Raw genomic sequence first — 27,981 nt, 5'->3', positions numbered from 1 at the left:
CATTGCCGACCTAGAACTAAAGCCGGAAGTAAGTTATGAAGGTTACTGTCGAAAAGAATATTAACATCTTACTAAAACGGACAGAAACCTCGCTACATTTAAATGGCAGCAGCACAAGGAACGTACAACCCCTTACTTTCTAGTAAGATGACAGTCTGGAATGATTGTTACACTCAGAACTTTTATCGTTTATTTTCAATTTTGTATGATTTGTAGTGTATAAAAATTATTTCTGGTCGCGGTCTTGATCTCTGAAATTATATCCCAAGTGTAATTTTCACACCATACTAGAATCAGAATTCAATGTCGTGATGCGAATGAGTTGATTCTAGCAGTATATGGCTTGTCGCATAGTCCTGACGTCTGCTGGGGGTATAATTGACCGCCCCCTATTTCAACATGTTGTATTGACTTTGAAACTTTTGCGACTAGTTTACATGAATTATAGTTATCTCGTACCATTGTAAACTCGTACCAATGTCAACTCGTACCACTAAAAAAATACTCGTACCAATGCAAACTCGTACCACTGCTAACTCGTACCACGGTAAATTCATACATTGTAAACTCGTACCAACTTATTTAAATGCATTCAAATGGTGTTTTATGATGAATATATACTTTAATTTCACTCAATACCTCTTAAGTCTGTAAAATGTATATAATTTGAAATTACAATGACCAATTTGTAGCTAATTTTCCTTTCCTTGTCTAATTGGATAGAGAAAACCGTGGCAGAATGGCTCTGTTGTCTCCCTTGAATAGACTCTTTTTATACGACCGCAAAAAAATTTTTGTGGTCGTATATTGGTATGATGTTGGCGTCGTCGTCGTCGTCGTCGTCGTCGTCGTCGGCGTCGTCAGAAGACACATTGGTTTTCGCACTCTAACTTTAGTTTAAGTGAATGGATCTCTATGAAATATTACCACAAGGTTCAATACCACAAAAGGAAGGTTGGGATTGATTTTGGGGGTTATGGTACCAACAGTAAAGGAATTAGGGGCCAAAAAGGGGCCAAAAATAAGCATTTTTGTAACTTCCAGACATAACTTGTGTGTTAGTGTATGGATCTCTCTGACATTGTACCACAAGGTTCCATATCACAAAAGGAATGCTGGGATTGATTTTGGGGGTAATTGTCTCAAAATTTTAGGAATTAGGGGCCAAAAAAGGGGCAAAAAACAAGCATTTTTCTAGTTTCATGACAATAACTTGTGTGTAAGTGTATGGATCTTTCTGAAATTGTACTACAAGGTTCCATATCACAAAGGGAAAGCTGGAATTGAGTTTGGGGGTAATTGCCGAAACGTTGAGGAATTGGGGGCCAAAAAGGGGCCAAAAATAAGCATTTTTCTAGTTTCCAGACAATAACTTGTGTTCAAGTGTATGGATCTCTCTGAAATTGTACTGCAAGGTACCATACCACAAAGGGAAGGCTGGGATTGATGATGGGGGTAATTGCCTCAAAATTTTAGGAATTAGGGGCCAAAAAGGGGCAAAAAATAAGCATTTTTCTAGTTTCAGGACAATAACTTGTGTGTAAGTGTATGGATCTTTCTGAAATTGTACTACAAGGTTCCATATCACAAAGGGAAAGCTGGGTTTGAGTTTGGGGGTAATTGCACTAAACGTTTAGGAATTTGGGGCCAAAAAGGGGCCAAAAAACACATTTTTCTAGTTTCCAGACAATAACTTGTGTTCAAGTGTATGGATCTCTCTGAAATTGTACTGCAAGGTACCATACCACAAAGGGAAGGCTGGGATTGTGTTTGGGGGTGATGAATCATAAGGGGGTTAAAAAAATTGGAGGGGGGGGATTTTTTTTTTTTTTTTCTTTTTTTCCTTTTTTTTTCTTTTAAAATTTTTCATTTTAAGTTGGTTATTTCTGATTTATATTTAAAAGCAAATAATAATGATATGGTAGGAGATACACACCAAACAGGATGTGTAAATTATTATATAATAAGTATTGTGCAATAGCAAGAAATTTTCAATTGTACAGTATTGCACAATAGCAAGAAATCTTCAATTGCACAGTATTGCGCAATAGCAAGAAATCTTCAATTGCACAGTATTGCGCAATAGCAAGAAATATCCAATAGCACAATATTGCACAATAGCAAGAAATTGTCAATTGTACAGTATTGCGCAATAGCAAGAAATATTTAATTGCACAGTATTGTGCAAAAGAAGATACTTCGTATAAATTGCTCATTTCTTGACCAATTTCAATGGGGTTTTATTCTTGAATTCTTGGGGTTCTTTAATATGCTGAATCTGACCGTGTATTTAGTTTTTGGATTTTGGGCCCTGTTTTTAAATTGGTCCACATTGAGGTCCAAAGGGTCCAAAATTAAACTTTGTTTGATTTCATCAAAAATTGAATTATTGGGGTTCTTTGATATGCCGAATCTAACCGTGTATTTAGATTCTTAATTTTTGGTTCCATTTTCAAATTGGTCTACATTAAGGTCCAAAGGGTCCAAAATTAAACTTAGTTTGATTTTAACAAAAATTGAATTCTAAGGGTTCTTTGATATGCTGAATCTAAACATGTATTTAGATTTTTGATTATGGGCCCAGTTTTCAAGTTGGTCCAAATCGGGGTCCAAAATTAAACTTTGTTTGATTTCAACAAAAATTGAATATATGGGGTTCTTTGATATGCTGAATCTTTCCATGTATTTAGATTCTTGATTTTTGGGCCCCGTTATCAACTTTGTCCACATTGAGGTCAAAAGGGTCCAAAATTAAACTTTGTTTGATTTCATCAAAAATTGAATTCTTGGGGTTCTTTGATATGCTGAATCTAACCATGTATTTAGATTTTGGATATTGGACCATAATAGGTGAATGTCCAATTTAAAATTTTTAAGTTCTTAGACCACATTCATTCTGTGTCAGAAACCTATGCTGTGTCAAATATTTAATCATAATCCAAATGCAAAGCTGTATCAAGCTTGAATGTTGTGTCCATACTTGCCCCAACTGTTCAGGGTTCGACCTCTGCGGTCGTATCAAGCTGCGCCCTGCGAAGCATTTTATTTAAACTTTTACTGACAACTATTTGATTTAATTTTTTAAAATCATTCCAAATCAGTAACATTGAATAGATTTGGGTATTTTTCTATTGTTTCTAAAAGGAATTTTATTTAATGAAAGAATTTATTTATTGTGTTTTAAAGGTTTAAAATTGTTTATGACCAACAGTTAGAAAGTATGAAATTTATTTTTATACAATATTCAGCACATTTTAGCAGAATACCGACCGTGCAAGGGCTGTATAGCCAGTCAAGGTCGTTAAAAACTTCCATTTGTTGTTAGCAGAATATGACCATGCTAAAATGATTAAACAAGATAATTAGTTAATAATCAACCAATAATCACACAATCAAAGGAATTAAGTAATTACATTCGTATTTTTGTCTAAGTTTTCATTAAAATCTGGTATAAAATTCAGATATTTTAATTTTTTGTATAAAGCTTAAACAAAAATAATCATAAAACACTGATTCGTATTTTTGTCTAAGTTTTCATTAAAATCTAGTATAAAATTCAAGTAATTCAACTTTTTTTATTTAGTTTACCCCAAAAAAAATCATAAAACATTCGTATTTTTGAATATACTTTTAATGGTACGAGTTTGCAGAATCCGGGTCCGTTCGCCCCCATGCACGTTCGCCCCCATGCACGTTCGCCCCCTTTCACTTTCGCACCCTACACGTTCGCACCCAAAGTCCGTTCGCACCCTACACGTTCGCGCCCAATTTTTATTGGTTTTGTGTTTAATAATTTGTAAACGAGTTTTGGTAAGTGTATTGCTATAAATATATATTTTTTCATTGTTTCTAAATAAAGTGAGATTCTGACAAGGTTTTTTTTGTGTCATGGTAAATGGTAAATGTATTGCTATTAACATTTTTTTTTCATTGTTTTTAAATTAAGTGAGATTCTGACGACCAGTATTTTAGTTTTGTGTTGAATAATTTTTAATCATGTTTAGGTAAGTGTATTGCTCTATATATATCTATATATATACAAGTCTAAATTGAAAACAACGTTCAAACCTATGATTGCGTTGGATAAAAACCGCAATATTTATACGTGTGCATGTAAAACAAATATATATATATATATATATAAATTATTTTTTTTCATTGTTTCTAAATAAAGTGAGATTCTGACAACGTTTTTTTAGGTGTTGATAAAATCTTAATCATGTTTTGGTTAGTGTATTGCTATAAATATTTCTTTTTTATTGTTTCAAAAGGAAATGGGATTCTGACAACGTTTTTTTTTATATGTTGAATAATTCGTAATCATGTTTTGGATAGTGTATTGCTATAAATATTTTTTTTCATTGTTTATGAATAAAGTGAGATTCTGACACACATGAGATCAAAGGAGCCAAGCTGTTAAAAACAATTATCTTTCATGTTTTTTATTTAAAATCTTCCAAGTTTTACTCATACCAAGCTAAATACATGCAGTATTTACATTTAAAGCAAGTTAAAACAACCATGACAACAATCATGATTTTTAAACACCCAACAATAACATCATATTAGGCTGTGTATAAATACCAATTAGCAGTAATCATACACAATTAACATTTAATAATTAATCATCAAATTAATTTAAAACAAAATTTCATTTAAAAATTCCCGAATTTTTATTTATGAAAATAAAAATATTTTACAAAACATCTAAAAATTTATCAGGTTTTTGAATAAAAAAAGGGTGCGAACGTGTAGGGTGCGAACGGACCTAGGGGGCGAACGTGTGGGGTGCGAACGTGTAGGGTGCGAACGTGTATTGGGCGCGAACGGACCCGATACCGAGTTTGCAGTGGTACGAGTTCTGATTGGTACGACTTCCCAGTGGTACGAGTTTACGTTGGTATGAGTTAACTTTTTTGGTACGAGTTTACGTGGTACGAGTTTACAATGGTACGAGTTAACTTGCTTCCGTTTACATCCACCCCATTTACAGGTATTTATTTGCTATGAGAGTGAAAAGTGACATGTGTACATACATTGAACATACTTCACCAAATCTGATTAGGTCTGATCAAATACATTTTAATATCTGATGAGGTATGTTGTCAAAGGCAGATTATTATTCATTTGATTTTAGCAGCTGGTTGTTTCCTAAATTGGTCAATAAAATGATATTTATGTTCTTTTAGAAAAGATGCCAAGAGAATACAAGCGCCAGTTAAGTAAAGATGATATAGGCAATCAAGCTAGGGTATTGTTGAACCACTTCATCCATGATAGAATATCTCGAGAACAAGGAGAAGAACAAGTGCCATCTACCGAGGAACTTCAAGAACCAGGTACCCCAACAGGTTAGAGAAAGCCCTTTTTATTATACCCCCTGCTCCAAAGGACGGTATACTGTTTTCCTTCTGTCTGAACCATGAATTTTTATCAGCAACTATAAATCAGACAGGTCTGTCATAGTTTCCTGAAACTTGGTCGACTTTTTATTTTAGCATGTTTTAGAGCTCACACTAGCAGGTGACTGGGGCGAAGAAGTCGCTTTCCCGTGTGTCACTTTGCAGTTGTATAACCATGATAATGGTATGGTCTTCTAAAGACATTTGTTTTTCAGATAAAAACTTGAGTATAAGTGTATGGATCTCTATGACTTTGTAGCACACGGTTCCATACCACAAAAGGAAGGTTTTGATTGATTATAGGGGTTATGGCGTTGAGGAATTAAGGGCCAAAAACAATACTTTTCTAATACTTTGTATAAATTGCTTATTTCTTTACCAATTTCAATGGAGTTCAATTCAAAGTCTTGAATTCTTTGGGATTCTTTAATATGCAGAATCTACATGTAACCATGTATTTAGATTTCGGATTTTGAGCCCTGTTTTTATTAAGCCCCACCTAGGGTCATTATGTTTTTCGGTCTGATGTCCAAAGGGTCCAAAATTAAACTTTGTTTCAATTCAACAAAAATTGAATTATTGGGGTACTTTGATATGCCAAACCTAACCTTGTATTTAGATTTTTAACCGGATTTTCGAAGTAAAAATCAGTTATTGATTTGGGGATGTACAGCGGGCGGGCGGCTGCCAAACAGTGTCTGTTCGTTCACATGAAAAAGCTTTGAGGAATTTTTTTCAAATTTAGAAATGTTGTATCCTGTGACTAAATGAAGGTCAAATTCAATTTTCACGATTTTAGCTGTTCTCGTTCACTTATAGCCCTTTCCCAAGAATTCAATTTTTGATGAATTAATCCATTTCTGTACAAACGGAAATAACTTATTTTTTAAAAGACATTGTATTAATGATAAATGACATTTTGGATTTTTTAACCGGATTTTCGAAGGAAATATCAGTTATTAAAATGGTGACATACGGCAGGCAGCTGGGCGGATCAACGGGCGGCTGCCAAACAGCTTGTCGGCAGAATAACATGAAAACGCTTTAACAAATTTTTTTCAAATTTAAATATGTTGTTTCCTGGGACTTAATGAAGGTCTAGTTCAATTTTCAAGATATTAGTATATCTCCTTTGTGAGTTATCACCATTTTTAATATCCAAAAGTGGAATTTTTAAATATTTTACTCTTGTTATCTTTTTTATGACTAAGCATATGGTCTATCTCACAACAAAATATTGGAGTGTCAGATTAATTTGAAAACTATCTATTTCTAAGTGGTAATGATTATAAGCTATATTATTAGACATTTTGAAGTTAATTACATTATTAATTATTAATTAGATCTGGGTTATATCTTAGCATATAATATCATTGGAGTGACAGATTTATTTGAAAATGTTCTGTTTCCTGATAAGATCTGTAGGACTGTATATATAAAGTTTGAAATTTACTAGTAGGACTGTATAAATGAAATTTGAAATTTGCTGTTCATTATTAGACATTTTGTAGATAATTAAGTCTCCCTATACATTTCTAAACCATATCTATTCTTACCCCCACCCCTTTCAATTTGAGAATGTACTTTTATCTTGTAAACAGTTGAGATCCCCACCCCTAAACCATATATATTCTTGTATGGGACAATAAAACAAATCAAATGAAATATTTGGGGAGTCCCCAGGTTCACCCCCACCCCTACTTTTTGAAAACTTGTAAACAGTCAAGATTCCAACCCTGAAACCATATATATTCTTGTATGTGACAACAAAACAAATCAAATGAAATAAAAGGCGAGTCCCCTGGGGTAACCCCCACCTGTTTGCGAACTTGAAAACGGTCAAGATCCCCACCCCTAAACCATATATATTCTTGTACGGGACAATAACACAAATCAAATGAAATATAGGGGAAGTCCATGGGGGTCACCCCCACCCCCCTTCTTTTTCAAAACTTGTAAACGGTCAAGATCCCCACCCCGAAACCATATATATTGTTGTATGGGACAATAAAACAAATTTAATGAAATAAAAGGCGAGTCCCCTGGGGTCAAACCACCCCATCCTGTTTAAGAACTTGTAAACCTTCGAGATCCCCACCCTTAAACCATATATATTCTTGAATGGGACAATAAAACAAATCAAATGCTATATAGGGGAAGTCCATGGGGGTCACCCCCACCCCCCTTCTTTTTGATAACTTGGAAACAGGCGAGATCCCCACCCCTAAACCATATGTATTCTTGAATGGGATAATAAAACAAAACAAACGAAATTGAGGGGAAGTCCCCTGGGTCGCCCCCACCCCCCTTTTTTTTGAAAACTTGTAAACGGTCAAATTCTCCACCCTGAAACCATATATATTCTTGTATGGGACAATAACACAAATCAAATGAAATATAGGGGAAGTCCATGGGAGTCACCCCCACCCACTTTCTTTTTGGTCAAGATCCACACCCTGAAACTATATATATATTCTTGTATGGGACAATAAAACAAATCAAATGAAATAAAAGGCGAGTCCCCTGGGGTCACACCCACCACCTCTTGTTTGAGAACTTGTATACGGTTGAGATCCCCAACCCTAAATCATATATATTCTTGTATGGGACAATAAAACAAATCAAATGAAATATAGGGGAAGTCCATGGGGGTCACCCCCACCCCCCTTCTTTTTGAAAACTTGTAAATGGTCTAGATCCCACCCCTAAACCATATCTATTCTTGAATGGGACAATAAAACAAATCAAATGAAATTAAGGGGAAATCCCCTGGGGTAACCCCCACCCCCCTTCTTTTTGAAAACTTGTAAACGGTCAAGATCCCCACGCCGAAACCATATATATTCTTGTATGGGACCATAAAACAAATCAAATGAAATATAAGGTGAGTCCCCTGGGGTCACCCCCACCCCCCTCCTTTTTAAGAACTTGTAAACGGTCGAGATCCCCACCCCTAAACCATATATATTCTTGTACGGGACAAAAAAACAAATCATATGAAATATAGGGAGAGTCCCCTGGGGATCACCCCCCCTTTTGAGAACTTGTAAACGGTCAAAATCTCCACCCCTTAACCATATAAATTCCTGTTCGTAATTTCAAGAAGATTTGAATGACATACAGGGTATATCCATAGGCGTCACTAATGCATATCATAAACCAATTTGTACTGGACATTGCCCAATGTCAAGCGACAATGGGAATGACGAATTATTGGAGCTTTGTTTAGGAGACTTCGTAACAGTATCACTACTGGACGAAAAAACAACTGTCCATACCAGTAACAGTGGTTCTAAGACTGATAATGTTTGTTAAAGTTGTAACAGTTGTTAAATTTCACTGTTGCAGTTATTTTGTAACTGTCCCAACTTTAAAAGTGTTTGTCTATAACATAAATCGACTGCAACAACGCTAGAAATAACTGTCACAGTCATTAAAGGACTGATACAACTATTTCAAAGGTGTAACAGTTGATTTACAATTGTCCCAACTCGAAAAACGTTGTAACAGTCATAAATAAACTGATTAAACGCCTAAAAGGTTGTCACAGTCATAATAAGACTGCTGCAACCATTTGAAAATTGTAACAGTTATTTAATAACTGTCCCAACACGGAAAACGTTGAAACAGTCATAAATAAACTGTTTAAACGTTGAAAAGGTTGTAACAGTAAATATATGATTGCTACAACCATTACATAGTCATAGCTAATTTATAAGTGTAGCAACTTCCAAACATTGATCGTCATTAAGACTTAAAAGTCACGGATACAAAATTTCTGACAGTCAGGGATAGGTTAAATTATTTGTAAAACAATTTTACCGTATGCAATATAAGGTTGTGACAAAGAGATACAACTATCACACCCATTTAATACATTAATTTTAGAAAGAAATTGATTTAAAAAAAAATAGTATTTTGAAATATTTGCCGCTGAACATTTTGGTATTCCCCGCTTTTTAGTGAATGTGCTAAATTTATATAATAATTTAACACTCCCTCGCCTCTCATCTCATTCTGAGACTACTATCAGTCTCATCGAACAAAATCGGAACCAGCACTTAATACCTGCAATTTCACACAGGACGGTTTTATTCGCATTTAAAACTACTAACAGATAAATCGAAAAAGTGTACCCAATATATTTGTAACCAAATGTATCTTTAACTGTATTTACAGTTGACAATTTTCAATATTATCTAAATAAAAACTTTTTTATTTTTTTAAATTAGTTAGGTGTGAAATCATTCATGAATACAAGGTTGTCTTCAATACCCGTAGTTTTACGAATCACATTACTTTATAATAACGGTTAATATACATGATATACTGTAAACCTAGCAGGGAACTCCGAATATACACACTTGTCAAACTTATCCCCATATTAAACTGCTTAATTTTTTCCCGAGGGCTTATTTTACACAATTATTTTGAGCTTTTATTTGGGGCTACATTTTTTTCTTGCAAAATTATAAATATTACCGTTACGGTATTAACCATTTTGATTTCTATACATATAAAAAAAAATCAAAGCTATGATGAACATTTAACGCATCTTTTGCAGCTATGGAAGAACAAAAATACTCTTAAATCTATCTAAATTTAATTTATTTTACTATATTTCATTTTTGAATAATTCAATATTGACTGGACTTTGTACTGTATATTGTAACGAGTGGTCTATTTGAAGTTCAAATGTCCTTGATAAATAGCACTTCGGCATTCATTCATGATTGATTGAGGTAAAAATATTATCACTCGAGATCATTCATATTTTCGCCGGATTTTTTTCTCAACCAATTTACCAAAAGTATTTATGAATAGATGGACGTACTATACAAGACCGACAAGATAACTAGCGCCAGTGAAAGTTGAAATGTTCAAAACAAGAAAACTCGCATTGTTTCAGACAAGGAAATCAAATCTTCTTTTATTTATTCACATAACGGTTTAGAACTTGTTGTATTCTTTAGACTCTGGTCTTGTTAAATTCTACAGACTGACGTCAGATTCTCTTTTGTGGTTTCAGTTGATCAGATGTCGCACTAACCATGCTAACGTTTATCCAAAATATTTTCCTATTTCCATTTTTTAAATTCAATTTATTTAATCATATAAATACTTGTATATATATTATTCAACCAGGAAAGAAAAACAATTTTACTAGATGTAATGGAAATTTTAAAATGGTCACATTTATAAATTAGGCAAATGGGTCCATTATTCTAATTATATTCATCTTCAATCAGTGATGAAAACAGTACATATGTATTACCAGCAGAACTTATTTGGGCACCCCTTAGAAAAAAAAATCATTGATTATTTAAATCATACATTTTTTTTACTCAGTTTAAAAGAAGGGTGGACTGAAAATAAGTATTCTGGCCCTGGTCTGAGTGAAAATATATAATCTGGCTGCCTATATGTTGGAAATTAATATTCTGACCTTATCAAATTTGCCAATTCAGTTGCTAACTTCTATGTCATTGGGTTTTCGGTGAAAAATTGTCTAATTTGTAAACAAGTACCACATCATTTTATTTATTAAATAATGATCTTATTAACAAAATTGCAGTTCTATTTAACATTGTTGTTTCAATATTTTAAGTAATTATGATTTCAGCCCTGTATCACCATCAATGATCACTTGTTCTCCAATGGATGAATCTGTCGTAAAGTTTTCACGTGTTTAGACGTATAGATATATGTTGACCTCTAGATTGATATTTAGTTGTTGTTGGGTTGATGTCATATAGTAGCAGTTTACTCAATTTCACCAGTTTATTATCATATTTTTTAGTCTATTTGTCATGTTTGTATTAGATAGGCTTTTCACACCATGCTATATATATGTATAATGTACAATCATAGTCGATACATTAATTCTAATTGTACAGCCACAAAAAAATGTCCAATTCTCATCCCTTTCTTGAAACCACTTTTGTATATTTTTTTTTTCATTTCAGGTTGGTTTTTTTCTTTTGCTAGAAGTTTTAAAATCATAGCAAATTAAAACCCCCAAAATATGCTTCCACACATAAATATTATAATTAAATCATAACAAACCTGACAAACAGCTCACTATTAGTGCATAATACATGTATGCCTTTGTAATGCTTATTGTGTATATTGAAAATGTTGCTAAACATCTTGGGATATATATTTAGAAGGCATTTATTCAAAAGCCGATAAAATGGATTTGTAGAAAAACATGAATAACATGAATAAGGGCAGAAGCCTGTTAATATTGGATCACCTATAAGTCTTTGGTAAACCATAATACATTTGTCATCACTCATGTTTCAAAGGGGTCTGTAAACATGATAAAATGGGAGACATCAGAAATGATCATCCAGGAACAATTTTTTCAAATTCTAAACATGCTTAACTGTAATTTTGAGGCCCTATATAGCTTGCTGTTCGGTGTGAGCCAATGCTATGTGTTGAAGACTGTACTTTGACTTATAATGGTTTACTTTTTCAAAATTTTTTACTTGGATGGAAAGTTGTCTCATTGGCAATCATACCACATCTTCTTATAAAATTGAGAATGGAAATGGGGAATGTGTCAAAGAGACAACAACCCGACCATGGAGCAGACAAGATTTTTTATATCTATTAACTGACCCAATTTTATTGCCAACTGATTGTTTTTTGCTTTTGTATATAAATCAAACTTGGGTTTCTCATCTAAACTTGTTTACATTAGGTTACATCATCCAATATGGCTAGGCCTGTTATAGGTTTTTCATTATCATGATTATGTGGTACTGATTTTGCTCATTGTTGAAGGATGTGTTGTTACTAACAATTACATCACTTGGTCTACCGTTGATGGTTGTCTCATTGAAAATCATACCACATCTCCTTATTCTGGTTATTGTACATTCATGACATTATACATTTTATACAAGACTACAATATTATCAAATGAATTATAACAATTGTTAATAGTTGTCCGACTTTTGTTAACAAAAAGCAGCTATAATCAACATGGAAGACATGATCAATGGTGATGTAACAAGAGTGACTGTGCACACGCTGAAATGTCATATCTGCTTTGCCTACATGTAAAATTGAATTCATGTTGAATGTAAAAAATGTAATACATGTATGAAGGTTTTACTACATGTACAAGTATCACATAAACTTTCCATTATCAATTACCTTTAAAAATGAAGTCATGGTCAAATTAACCATGCCAGACAGATGATGTACAACCTACAAACTGACATTCCATACCCAAAATTAAGTGGTTTATAGTATCTGTGAAATAGACTTAACATCCAAACCATGAAAATTAAACATTGCCCAATGATTATGAAACATGAAAATGAGGTCATGGTCAGATTTAAAACCTCCCAATCAAACTTGTACAACTTACGAAAATATCCAATACGCCAAAAATAGTGATCCTATACATGTCATGCATGTACATGTACATGTAGTTTATAGCATCTGAGAAACATTGGGGAAATAGACCAAACCACAAAAACTAAACATTGTTCAATGAACCATGACATTTTCATTGAGGTCAAAGTCTGATGCAAGTCTTGCAGTTAGATATATTCACCTTACAACCATTTCATACACCAAATATAGTTGACCTACCATTCCTACTGCTTTTAGTATCTGAGAAACAAACTTGACAAAGTAACTGAAATAACCTTATAAATCACTGATCCATGAAATGAAGTCAAGGTCAGGTTAACCTTGCCTGACAGACAACAAGACATGTAGACCTTTCATGATACCTATATATATATACCATATAAATTTATCCAATTACTCATTACACATGCTATACATGTACATGTAAGAGAGTATTTCACTGTATGACTGTTCAAACAGTAATATTTTTTTCAAACAGTCAGTGAACCATGAAAACAAGGTAAAGTGTAACGGACAAGTTACTAACAGAAACTTCATAACATAAAGAAGTATCCAGGTCTTTAAGCTTCTAAAATGTACCTAGTGAAGCTTTATACAAATAGGTTACGCTGTAGCCGCTGCCAGATTGTAATACCTATTTCTTGCATACTTCAACTTTTGTTGCAGGCGGGACAATAAAATTATACTTTGAAGTACATGGTTTATTTGTTTAATATGCTTAAAATAAAATTGAGAATGGAAATGGGGAATGTGTCAAAGAGACAACAACCCGACCATAGAGCAGACAACAGCCTAAGGCCACCAATGGGTCTTCAATGCAGGGAGAAACTCCCGCACCCGGAGGCGTCCTTCAGCTGGCCCCCAAACAAACATGTATACCAGTTCAGTGATAATGGACGTCATACTAAACTCCAAATTATACACAAGAAACTAAAATTAATTAGTGCATTTTGGCACTAATTTAGATCTTTATTTAATTCTAATTCAGACTTAAAGTACAGAAAGCAGTCATTTGACACTTAACAATTGTGACGGACTACGAGAGACCCTCATTGGTGGTTAAGGTCTTTTAACACACCCTGGTGCTAGTTAACAATTGTAAAGCCAACATAAACTTCAGATTCGATATACATGCACTGTTTTGTAAATTTCTCTGAAACTAGAAATTCACATTATCCAAATTGTTATTATATTAAAATGACTGATTATCCACTAAAGTACTCATGAACTCAGATATGATGCACTATTATTATTAATATTCACTGAAACTATGAATTTTCATTATTCCAAATGGCTATTTCAAATGAATAATTATCAAAGGTATTCATGGAATTCAGATACAATGTGTGATTGCACTATTAATATGCACTGAAACTATGAAATCTTGTTATTCCAATTTCATTATTGATATACCAAATGAATAATTATCATGATTATCCAAGTTATTTAGTCATCCAGTACTGTGGTCCTCCTTTAATACAATTTGTAAGTTTCCTATTTGTAAAATGCACAATTTTTTTCTTGTCCAATTTAATCCTAACATCACAAGTCATCATCATCATGGAATAATGCTGCAAGTGCTATTCATTATTTCCAAAAACAATAAATAACTAGCACAAAATAATGAATTAATCCACTGTTTCACAATTTGCAGCTATTAGAGTGACTCAGTGACATCTATATGCACTTCCTATGCATCAAAGTGCACATGTAGTAGGCTTCATATTCTAAGTGGGAATCATGCTCAAGCCAATATGAATCTACAAAAAAATATATACATTGAGACTAAAGTACAGTAAAATTTTAACTAACATAATACTATATACATTGTACGGTACTTAGAAGAAGTCAATTACAATAACTGTATTTACCTAGATGAAAACTAGCATTCCTCATTTGATTGACAAAAAACTTCTAGGACTTATACAATTATATTTTTAAGTCCCAATTTTAAACAAGAAGAATAAATCTTTTTAGGGGGTCTAAATTCTATATATGGTGTTGTCTTTTTTCCTACATTAATGATTTTGTGACTGTGTACTTTCATTGAAGGGTTACTGTCTTATTGAGGCTCACACCATACTTTATTTCATCAATTCTTTAAAGTCAGACATCATGGACATAGTTATTCCTCTCTAAAACACAACAGGTTATTGCTTTTGTTCATGTTAATATGAAATAGATTGATACTACAGAGAAAAGTTTAAAGAATGAAAAAAATAATTAAATAAATAAATGCACTGTTACTATATAGATGCTATTGACTTTCCCTTTGTCAAGTGCATATAATGAATAAACCTTTGTGATGTAAATGTAGAATCTTTGTCCTAAGGTTAATCAGGATAATATATATACTGTTCCAAGGCTTAACCCTCCCTGATAATGTTTTAAATCCTTGAGTTTAATTTTACATCTTTTGTGTTACTGGTATACTTTTTACTTATTACAGCTTGTATTAAATAATGCTTTGCAGCTCAGACAACACTTTCTTTATTTTATTTTAGTTATTTACCCAATTTTATTTTGATAAATCAATACTCAGATAACTTTTAAAATTTGCATTTTTTTTGTATCCAAAATAATTTTATATCCTGCTATTTCATATTTTTCTTAAATTATAATTTATTTTGAAAAAATTTATCAAAATTTTGAAGAGGACAATTATAATTTGTGAACATCATTATAAAATCATCTTCAATATATACCCATCACAGTTTAAAATTCCTCCCCAAGGCAATAAACTATTGTGTGTCTTAATCTGTATATTAGCTATAGCATGTATATAAGAATTCCTGATTATCACCTATCCAGTGTTAACATCCTGATTATTACCTATTTTAACATTGTTTAATGTCACATTTGTTTGGTCATGAATTCATGTTCAGTAAATACATATATTTTAATTATTTATTTTGAATTTGAATAAAAGGTTTTTTTAAACTAAATTATTAAACATACAATGCAGTTAACACAGTAAATTTTATGACAACTTACTTGATAATACAATATCTATAAAAAATATTTTGAGCTTCATAAAATATTTTAAAAAAGTTTATACCATGTTTAGATAAAAAAAAAATATGCTTACAGATAGATTTTTTTGTTATGTTTTCCCCACATAGTGAATGTTAAACATAAAATAATTATGTAGAAAAGGCAAACAATCTGCAGTCAGATGTGAATGCACATGATGAAAGGAGATGTGGGATATAATTAAATATCAATGATGCATCAACCCAACAGTAAGGCAACAACAAAGTAACCAAAACACAATTTAACACACAACTTTGACTCATGAATAGAAAGTCCAGTCCTTTAATCATTTTAATGGTGGAATAAATAGAAGACCCTTGAATGTTACTACTAGACAACATTTATGGCATAAATGAATTTTGACTAACCATGCTACAGGGCACAATTTATATAAAAATTTCATATGAAAATATATAGTTTAGGTTCAAAGTATTTACAAATGTATAGTGATTTAATATTCTATGTTAAATCTAAAAAGAATATAATTATGATGCTAACTTTGCTCTTTTAATATGTTTTTTTATTTCTTTTTAACTTAAAACCATGTACATGTAGCAATTAACATGATGAAATATTTATAGATATTTTATTCATTGTAATTATTCATTTTGAGAAAAGATGCAACAACCTCCACAACCCTTGTTCAATATGAATCCTTAAGTACATGATGAAACATTTACTAATTGAATTAGCACATTTTGTTTAATCAACTGTTTAAATGGCAACTGTATGACTCTGTGCATGGTTTCAGGAACATTTATTTAATAATATTGTTTTATTTTGATGATTAATGTTATTTTGAACCATCTAATACATATTCACTTTCAATGCCTAATATATTATCAAATGTATTCATGTTTTGTTGTTCATGATTTGGGAAATATTTAGAAATTGAATGAAAATGCATACTTGCTAAATAAGTCACTAAAATTAATAATTTTCATAAAATTTTATGGTCATATCATATGTTTTCGTACACCATCATATTAATTCATTTTGTACTACATGTATGCATGTTTTTTCAATGGAAATTGTGACGTCACAATGCATTCTTAATAGAATGAAAACTATCAGCCAATAAAGCAAAACCAGGGAAATACTTGTAATCCAGCATTAGTAACACAATTATATGGATATGTACATGTAACTATTGGTTGGTTGTTGGTTATAAAAAGTCCAGTGACAAGTATCTCATGCAAATTTAAGACCAGAGAGTTAACAATACATTAACATACAATATGTACATGATGTATACATAGGTCCTGTAAAAGGCCATCCCACACAACAAAAGTTAGCCAATGCCCCACATGTTAGAGTTTAACAGTAAGACGAAAAAGATCAAGAGTAACATTTTTTTATTCCTTTGACCTTGTCACCCTTGGTGTGATGTATTCAAAGTAAATAATGGATTAAATGACATACACATGATAAAAGTTGGAGGGGGAATGGTGTCATACATGAATTTCAATGATGCTCAACTTTTCCAAGCCCAAATCCTAACTTTGCCTTGGAACATGCAACTATGCACGAGTGTGGTGATATAGATCGTCGATTCATAGCCTGTCTGTAGTGTAGGAAGAACAAATGTGCACATTTTCCCTTCAAAATCTTGGATCCATGATTATTCGATAGACATGCTTTAAAATATTGTTCATTTCTACTCACCGATTGTAATTTCCAGCTCAGGTTATATTGTACATGTGGTCTAACATCTGTAGTTTCCTGTGTAAAATATAGTTTGCCGACCTGCAGGTCCAGCTTGCCGACAAGAAAATAAAGAGGGTAAATCGTTCACGGTGAACAATTGTTTTCCGTTTTTAATGAAACTTGACAGATTTAATTAATTTTTTTTTATCATCGGAAATATCCCTCACGGGGAGTAATTCAAATTAAACTGTACAATATTGGTAACTTAGTCATATTCTTTAAATTTACTTCAGGTACACCGACGGTACATTTTCTATTCCTCAGAATTTATCAAAACTTTTTCAAATATAAATTTGAATGAATTCATTAGCATCTTCTTCAATAATATTAAAACTCCATTTTTAAACGAAGGCTTCTGGTATGTAAAACCAGTTATGAACGAATCTGAATAGATAAATTAAAAAGTACAGATACCTAAAGGAAAGTCAAACGCACATGTCAAAAATGAACGGACAATGCTATGGCAATACACGGAAAACGACAAAAGACAAACAACGATCGCAAAATAAATAAATAAAAAACAAAACAAGTCAACAACCGCACAATAGATAATAATAGTATAAATTATGGGCTATTTCACAACTATATCAAATCTTGAGAGCCGGGTGAAATGTAATTTCTTTTTTACACTGAGTTGCTACCGTGACGCTAAAATATTTGTCGACTGCAACAACCTATGAAATGTTTGTTTTAAACATTTAACGACTGTAGCAACCTTTTACAATTTGTAATAAACATTTTATGACTGTAACAACCTTTAAAAAGTTGTAACAAACATTTTACAACTGTCCCAACTCTAAAAACGTTGTAACAAACATTTTTTGACTACATCAACGTCTGAAAAGTTGACACAAACAAATTTCAACTGTCCCAACTATTAAAAGGTTGGGACAAACATTATACAACTGCCACAACTTTTGGAAAGACTGTAATAAATAGTATTTGACTGTGACAACCCCGTAAACCACTGCAACAGTCCTTAAATTACTGTTGATAACATTTTTTTGATTTTCACAACCCATAAAAGTGTTGGGACAGACATTAATCAACTGTATCAGTTTCTTTGACAGTCATCTTCAGTCTTCCACAGACTAAGACAGTCGTACAACGACTGTTACTGGTATGGACAGTTGTTTTTTCGTCCAGTAGTGTATTCTGTTACAATTATTTCTTGATACTGATAAGTTTTATAGATTTTGAAATGACATTATATTAATGATTTAAATTAAATTTTGGATTTTTTTCTTCTTTTCTTTGGTAAATTGTTTGTAGAATTTTGTGGCAAGTTTGTTTGTTATTCTGTAAAAACTAATATTCTGAATGCTATATTTTTTTTTTTATGAAGTAAATTCCTTTAAAAACTAAGTTTATATTGTCTATTAATAAACATATATTTAGATTTCTGATTTTGGGCCCACTTTTCAAGTTGGTCCAAATTGGGGTCCAAAATTAAACTGTGTTTGATTTCAACATAAATTGAATATATATAGGGTTGTTTGAAATGCTTAATCTGAATCTGTATTTCTTTTCATTATTAATAAGATAATACCACATTGAGGTCCAAAGGGTCCTTAATTACACTTTTGATTAATTTCATCAAAAATTGAAATCTTTGGTTCTTTGATATGCTGATTCTAACAATGTTTGAGTGTTAAATCATATCTAATTTTAGAGAACTTAGTCATCACTGGTTGTTGTAATTATATTATTGATTATAATTTGAAAAATTGCGTCATTTCCAGTTTGAGTTATTTCCCTTTGCACAGAAAATATTATGGATAAAATTAACCTGTGTTTCATTTCAACATGAATTAAATATATATAGGGTTCTTTCAAATGCTGAATCTAAATCTGTATTTCAATATTAGATTTTTGAGCACAGTTTTCAAGTTGGTCCAAATCAGGGTCCAAAATTAAACTTTGTTTGATTCAACAAAAAAATAATTGATGGGGTTCTTTGAAATGCTGAATCTAACCATGTATTGAGAGATTTTGGATTGTGGGCTCCTTTATCAAATTGGTCCACATTGAGGGCCAAAGGGTCTTAAATTAAACTTTTGTCTGATTTCATAAAAAATTGAATTCTTGGGGTTCTTTGATATGCTGATTCTAATATGTACTTAGATTTTTGATATTGGACCATAATAGGTATTTAAATGTCCAATTTCAAGTATTTCAGTTCTTAAACCACATTCATTTTGTGTCACAAACCTATGCTGTGTCAAATATTCAATCACAATCCAAATTCAGAGCTGTTTTAAGCTTAAATGTAGTGTCCATACTTGCTCAACTGTTCAGGGTTCGACCTTTGCAGGAAAATCCGGTTTGCTGTCACTCTGACAGCCTCTTGTTTTTCTTTTATTTGGTAAATTGTTCGAAGAATTTTGTGGTAGGTTTGTTTGTTATTCTGTATAAACTAATTTTCTGAATGCTATATACATGTTTATATATATATATTTTTTTATGGAGTGAACTCCTTTAATTATCCTTTTTATTATAGGATATATTTCATTACATTTAAAGTTGTTGACATTGATCATAGATAAGTTGCAGATCTTATTAGTTTGTGACAAATGAAAGAAAAAATATTTGGAACTATTAATTATATATGAATATAATTTGAAAATAGATATACATTGTGTTACATCATATCTAATTTTAGAGAACTATTAATCATATCTAATGTTAGAGTACTATGTTAAACATTATTTCTGTTCAAAGGGAAATAACTCAAACTTATTCTATGAACACATGATAACATCAAAATTTCTTTATATCTATTTTTTTTAAGTCATGTGTGTTATGAAGGTAGATGTCACAGTTGTTATGTGGTATTTTATTTTTGTTGTTGTGTGTTCATGTTTAATTTTTACATGATCCTGTTTGGGGTTCAAATTTGCAAATATCATTTTCATTATTAATTAGATAATAATCTATTTTAATTATTCAATCACAATCCAAATTCAAAGCTGTTTTAAGCTTAAATGTTGTGTCCATACTTGCTCAACTGTTCAGGGTTAGACCTCTGCAGGAAAATCTGGTTTGCTGTCCCTCAACATCCTCTTGTTAATTTTGGGTCCGGTTTTCAAATTGGTCCACATTAAGATCCAAAGGGTCCAGAATTGAACTTAGTTTGAATTTATCAAAAATTGAATTCTTGGGGTTCATTACACTTGATATGCTGAATCTAAACATGTGTTTAGATTTTTGATTGTGGGCCTAGTTTTCAAGTTGGTCCAATATCGGAGTCCATAATTAAACTTTGTATGATTCAACAAAAATTGAATATATGGGGTTCTTTGATATGCTGAATCTAACTGTGTATTTAGATGTTGGATTTGGGCCCCGCTATAAAATTGGTTCACCATGTTCACATTGAGGTCCATAGGGTCCATAGACTTTGTTGGATTTCATCGAAAATTGAATTCTTGGGGTTCTTCGATTATGTCGATATGCTGAATCTAACCATGTATTTAGATTTTGGATATTGGACCATAAAAGATATATGTCCAATTTCAAATTTATAAGTTCTTAGACTGCATTCAATCTGTGTCAGAACTGATGCTGTGCTAAACGATTAATCACAACCCAAATTCAGAGCTGTATCAGGCTTGAACATTGTAGTGATCAAGCACTTCTCTTTTGAGTATCACCACTTCTCCCTTTCAGTTTCAAAAACTGAAGTCACTTCTCCTTATGATTCTGAAGTAGTGTGAGCTCTGATATTATGTGATGTGGTATCATGTGATTTTACATCAATCAACTATCCACTTCCTGTTTACTAAATACATTTGTATTTATGGCAGGGTTATCATTAGTGAGCATTACCCCAAAGTTGAACTTGGGTTACTACTGGAAGTGTTTTACGACCTTGACTGGATATACATCCCTCGCACCCCTTTCTCTTAAATCACCAGACATATATGTTATATCTTAGATAATTTCTGTTAATAAGTTTCTGGTTAAATGGCCATCATGAACACCAGCTAATGATAAAAGTTATAATTTAAGGTGGTTATATTTGTAGGTCCACCATTAGAACACATGCAAGAAATAGGACGAGCATTACGCTGTATAGGAGACGAGTTAGACAAAAATCCAAATATTCCGAGGTAAAGTATATAAACAAATAAAAGTTCATTAGTAGGAGTCAATGTTTAAACAAAAATTGAAGGGCACAAGTGTTAAAACCAATTGTGCTCTTCATATTTTTCAGCAATGTAAAAAAAAGGCATAAATATATTATAAACATCATTGTACATGTATATATTCAACCTATTTCAAAACCTGTTTACATTTAACTAGAGTCTATTATTCTATGACACACTGAGACAAACATTGCAGACTCATGCTTAAAATCTGTAGTAAAAGCAGAATAATGTGCAGGGGCGGATCTAGCCATTTATGAAAGGGGGTCCCCCCCCCCCCCCCCCCCCCCCGGATCCACCACTGATGTGCAGTAAGATATATTTACAGGATTTTAGTAATTTTTACAGGAACTTCTGACTGAATATTAAAAATAATGGAAAAGATACAACTAATCATAATTTTCATGTTTTCTGTTAATCTCCTTTTTTGAAATGGAAGTAGATGCTTCTCGTTGAAATCAGACATCTGGTGTTGCATTTTAGCAGTTGAGAGAGAAAGAAATAAGTACAATGGTAAAAATAGTTTGTCATGACTGTTGCTAGGTTTTTTCAAGGATTTGTATAGTGAGATATACAAATCTCACTATACAAATCCTTGGTTTTTTGGTTCTTTTGACAAGATAACCGAAGGGACTTTTAATATCATGTAAAAATGTTAGTGATACCAGTATTTAATGTTTTTCAGTTTATGTTCTCAAGTTTCTCCAGAAGCAACTACAGATACATTCCTGACTGTTGCCAAGAGTTTTTTCTCTGATGGAGTTTATAACTGGGGACGTGTAGGCTGTCTATTTTATTTTGCCTATAAAATGGTAGTTAAGGTAAGATTATAATGTTGTCATGACTTCTGTCCTAACTTGTGTGAGGGAATTTAATGCTTGCTATATATCATGGTTCACTTAAACACACATTATGACACCACTGAACTATCTATTCTGAATAAGATTTTTAAAAAGTAATTTCAATGCACATAATGCATCTCTGTATTATTTGTTAATGAATTAACGTTTTATAAGGGCAAACTTGCTAAATAAGTAAAAACAAATGTTCAGTTTTTAAGTCCAAGCTTTCTATTTCTTTAAATACTGTATCATGGGAGATCATTCAATCTCCACCAGTGTTGTCTGTTCTTCTGTACAAACACCCCTCTCATAATTGAAGGAGATCTGGGGAATACCTCAGTGAGAAGGTTAACTAAGTCACAAAATAACAAGACACAATTTTAAAATTTCTCCCAGAAACTTTCATTATACATATTAAGTTTTGTTTGGATTATTTCCCCTTGATTATTTATTTGTTTTATTGAAAAGTCAGATTTCTATACTAGTAACGCATTTGATGATTTAAATTAACACGAGTTCTTATTGTTAAGAAGGTTGTATAATTGCATTGGACATAATTTTAGTGTTAATTGGTTCTTTTTTTTTTATAGATTAACTATCATCATGACACTTATTTTTTACAGGCCTTAAATAAAATAGCATTAATACGAGCAATAATAAATTGGGTGGTGAACTTTATAACAGATTATGTTGCACCCTGGATAATAGAGCGAGGTGGTTGGGTAAGTATAAATAACCATGGTAACTTCTTTCATAACTGAACAATAATGAAAAGGATTGTGAACCCTATGAAATTTCTTTATAATAGACCTTAATATTGTGTGCTTGTAAAAATATCAGAAAAGCCTGTTATAAAATCATCAACACCTCTCTCTCTCTTGTTAATGCACATCTTAGTGCAGAAGAAAAATTAGAAAAATCACCAGATATTTTCTACATTAATGAATATCATGTGTATAAATCCATTTATCATTTTTTTACTTTTTGAAAGTTACCTCATATCAAAATTGACTAGAACAATATCGACATTGAAAAACAAGAACTTTAGGAATTTATTTCTAAACTGTATAAAGACGTCATTGTCCTATGGTCCATAGATCGTTGTCTCATTGGCCATGTTGGCAATCACACCAAATCTCCTTATTTATATTTAACTGACACACTCTGAAAACTCTTCTTTCATTGCTTTATGTACATTGTAAGTACTGCATTGAGATACTAAAAGTGAGATTATACTGTTTATTTATTTTTTTCAGTAAATATTCCACTACCTAATACATTCCGTTTATCTGACTTGTCATCTGACAATATTGGTAAAGTGTTGATTTGTATTATGCCTTTTTGAGTGCAACAATAGGCAACTTCTGTTATAACTTAAAATATGCTTATCAAACAAAGATTTATAGCTTACTGTTCGGTGTGAGCCAATGCTCCATGTTGAAGACCGTACTTTGACCTATAATGGTTTACTTTTATAAATTGTAACTTGGATGGAGAGTTGTCTCATTGGCACTCATACCACATCTTCCTATATCTATTTATCATAAAAAGATAACATTTGTTTATCTTTCTCATTGTAGGAAGCCATTGAGGAGTATTTTGGAACACCAAAAAACCAGATGATGTTTGTTTTAGGACTTGGAGCATTAACTGTAGTAGGAGTATATATGTATAAAACTTGGAATTGACTACTGTACACATCTTTAATTTAAAGCTTCATATTTTTAAGGAGCAAATTTTAGGCAACTATATTAAACAATAAGTCTGACATCATATGAAACTATTTTTTTTTCATGATCATGATGATGGACTGGTACCATTCATGTTATGATGGACTGGTACCATACATGAGAGTAAACTTTAAAGGAACATTGTCAGCACTTTTTTGATAAATTTGTTATTTTAAGATTTCCATTGTTCATAGGTCAAGGTCAACATAACATTGTACAATGACAAGTAACTGTAACAACTGAAACACATCTTGTAATAATTAATTCAGGTATACCCCAAAACACTGTTAAGATAGAACCATATGTTTTCATTTGTTAATTTGAAAACTAATGTTTCATGCTACTGTATTTTTACACTGTCATTTGTAGATGGTCACATACTGTGATACATATAAGAAAATTCATTTGTACTTATATGAAGAAGAAAAAAATGAAATAAAATACAAAATTAGAAAAAAAACAGCATTCCTGAAGTTCCTCATATCTAGTTTCAATCTGCAATTATCAAAATAGAATGTTGCTGTAGGCTGGACCCACGGCCTGACCTCAGTTCATTACAAACATTTTATAAACCTTTTGATGGTCCAAGTAAAAGTATTTCAAGTTTTATACTTTGTTTTGGTAAAACTGTTTTAAGAGAGAGAGTAACAGAACTGGATTTCTTCAGTTTTTCCCAATCATGTTTAAATGAATTATAAAGCAAGATTTTGGTAGTTGATCTATTTCGTTGTTGGACTTAACAATGAAATTTAAAGAATTTACATTTTCCCACACTTTTTTATGCGATGTTTGTAAAATTTATTTGATTAATTGTGGAAGTCGTCTAATGTAATTTTCAGCTCAGCTTTTTGTCAAATTGAATTCAATTTATTTGTTTCAAAATTTTTTCCCTTGGATTTAGCAAATCATCAGTTATCAACACCCCTTTTTGTATTACATTTAATATTAAGTCATCCTGTGAGAAGTGATTGATCATGATACATTTTGTTCCAGGTTTTCAACATTTTATAAAATTTATATCCTTTTAACTGAGAAAATGGTTAAAGATAATTATAATAATTTTCAGAATATCAGTTTTTAAAAAAACAAAGCTGTATACTCTGTAAGACGTTGTAGTTTTATGATTTGTCATACACTCACAAATAGTTCCACATTGGTTGTTCTAATTTTTAACAAACACATTCATATCCAATAATTAGGGGTCAGCTTGTCACCTACCGGTAGTCTAAAATCTCTGTTTGGCCCTCCAAATGGTCAGTAATTGATTGTGACATCCTTTGCATCTAAAAACATCTGTCCATTTCATCAATCTTACTTTGTTATATGTACAGATGAAAACTGATGTTTATAAATCATATATTTCACAAAAAAAGTCAGCAGTCCATAAACAACAATCATTTACCATTACACAGTCTTATGAATTTTCACATAAGACATGTATGTAGTCATATACATTTTTTAACATGCATATATGTAGACAGTTTACATATCTAAGCCATGCAAATTAATCATTTCAGACAGCTAATTACCTGTCTCAACATAAAGGTGGATATATTCTAAAATTCTAGTACAGCCATGTAAAACTGTGTTTTAATAGTTACTACTAGTGTAGCATTTTCAAGTTGAGTAAAATTCATGGTATTATTTTGCATGACTTGACTTTGGAGAGTATTAGTTATCATCTCACTCTGAGCTAGTACTTGAATCTCCTCGCAGTATCATGAAGATAGGAAGTATTCTTATACACCTGGCTATCTCCTATTCAGAAGTGGTAAAAGATTTATTCACATTTAAACGTTGATCCTTTGAATTTATTTCGAAATACTGTGAAACCTTACTTAGTCAGACTGAATGATTTTTTTGTAAGACTAATTGACAGTAGAGCCTTGGTTAGTAATTTTGCTTTAAGACTATTGATTACTATCTGTGACATTAAGACTGGTATCAACAGAAAGAGAAAAAGTAAAAATAAACCAAAGTTTAGTCAAACTTGTTCTAAGTTGTTGACTAGAATCTGTTGCTACATGAACAGTCAATCTAGGCCTAATAAATCTAATCTTTTATTAGGTTTAAACCTACTAAAGTATAAGGTACTAGCATTTTGGAAGATTTTGAAAGAAAAAAGAAAACCTGCAGTCATGAAGTCATGAATATTTGTTTTACTCTAATAAGCATACTTCTCAATTCTATTTCTTATTGTTTTATTCAGATAGCTAGTTCTATTTAAAAAAGGCAAAGAACTTGTTCAAAACCTTGTTCATCCCACAATATCAGTCTTGCCTAGAAGTAAGGTTTCATTGGTAATTGAAAAGGATCAAGATTGTTTTCATTGTTGAAGTTCTTTTAAAATACCTGGCTTTAAAATGACATGAATGATGGTAAAACTTGTTTAAGAAATTTTACATGCTGTTTCTTTAGCAATCTACATTGACACAAAATGAAATGCCCCAACTTTCAACAAAAATAATTATTTTTTATGCACTCTGCATGAGAAATACAATCCGCATGAAATTGTCTCTGGAGATGTAATTAGTTTTTATAGAGAATATTTTTTTTTTTTTTTTTTATCATTGTAGCTTAACTTCTTAATGGTAATTTGCATGTATGAATTGTGGTTCATTTCACAGAAAGAAAAAAAAAAATAAAATTCTTAATAATCTAGTGCAATTCCCTGTTGAACAAGACATGTTGTACATTATTCAATTAAGCACCAAAAGGTTATGTTAGAAGGTTACTATTAATGACCTAGATGGATGCTCATGCCCCCTTACACAAATTAGATATATCTGAAAATGTGTCGAAAAAATGTCTGCCCATTATTCGGACTGCATTAATTTATTAGAATTACTATAGGACTAAGTCCAGTGAGTAGGTGTTCAGTCACAAGTTTTATTGTGTCGTTAGATATATAAAAAAAAATGGAAATGGAATAGAGTTCATAGAACAATGCATTTGTAATCATTTGTCAATATAAACAATAAATCATCAGTTTTATATTTTCTATTTGTTATTTTCAGACTATATTACCAAGATAATTACAATTCTTTATTTTCAAAAGCAATAAATATAGCTTAGTATGCATATGAAAATTGTACACCAAATTTTATTGCATGTATACACATCAAATTATATTCATATTCAAGTGTTGAACATCAATAACAACAGCACAGAAGGAAGTTTTTTTGGCAGCCAAAAGATATTCTCAAAACTTGAAACTCGCCAACATTTTGTACTTATAAAAAACTACGATTTTTTAAAACTGAACCTATGAGTTAACTGATGTAATAAGTTTCGCTTCTTGTCCATTTACAAGACATGTTTTGGACTGTAGATCGTAAATAAGATAACAACACTCAATACCTCTAAAGGAAGAGCTTGATAATTAATATCCTATATACAGATTTATAACCCGCATGGCGGAAGATGGGTGTATAACAAAAGACGATAACCCATCGAAACACTGGTTCTATTCAAAATAGATTTACAGGTTTTGAACATCAGAAATCTATTGTCGCCTCTCAAGTTTTATTTGCTTTGAAATTTGCTTTCGGTATTAATGAAAGACTCCTAAGTTAAAAAGGAAAAAGTATATTACAAATGATGTCATCTAAAAATCTACCTTCTTAAGATAATATAGCGAGAATACAAACATTTGAAAGTTCTTATATTTATGTCCTTGAAAGGTTGTACAGCAAGATTTTATTCATTAAAGAAGAGATTTACTTTG

The 27,981-nt window shown here is 31.7% G+C and overlaps 1 protein-coding gene across 2 annotated transcripts; it reads left to right on the top strand.

Moving 5' to 3' along the window:
* On the top strand, nucleotides 1-27,981 carry LOC127706755 (apoptosis regulator BAX-like). 2 transcript variants are annotated; one of them, XM_052211416.1, is made up of 6 exons: nucleotides 1-28; nucleotides 5,190-5,351; nucleotides 21,562-21,646; nucleotides 22,368-22,503; nucleotides 23,148-23,246; nucleotides 24,105-27,981. In XM_052211416.1, exons 2-6 carry the CDS (start codon nucleotides 5,195-5,197, stop codon nucleotides 24,210-24,212), a joined length of 585 nt encoding a protein of 194 aa, XP_052067376.1. In that variant the 5' UTR covers nucleotides 1-28; nucleotides 5,190-5,194; the 3' UTR covers nucleotides 24,213-27,981. The 2 variants fall into 2 exon arrangements, with proteins under 2 accessions (XP_052067376.1, XP_052067375.1); XM_052211415.1 differs by having other exon boundaries at nucleotides 12-142.

Source organism: Mytilus californianus, unplaced genomic scaffold (genome assembly GCF_021869535.1).
Source record: "Mytilus californianus isolate M0D057914Y unplaced genomic scaffold, xbMytCali1.0.p SCAF_6, whole genome shotgun sequence".
Taxonomy (NCBI): Eukaryota; Metazoa; Mollusca; class Bivalvia; order Mytilida; family Mytilidae; genus Mytilus; species Mytilus californianus.
The sequence above is the reverse complement of the archived record's forward strand: the minus strand, read 5'-3'. Positions and strand labels throughout refer to the sequence as shown.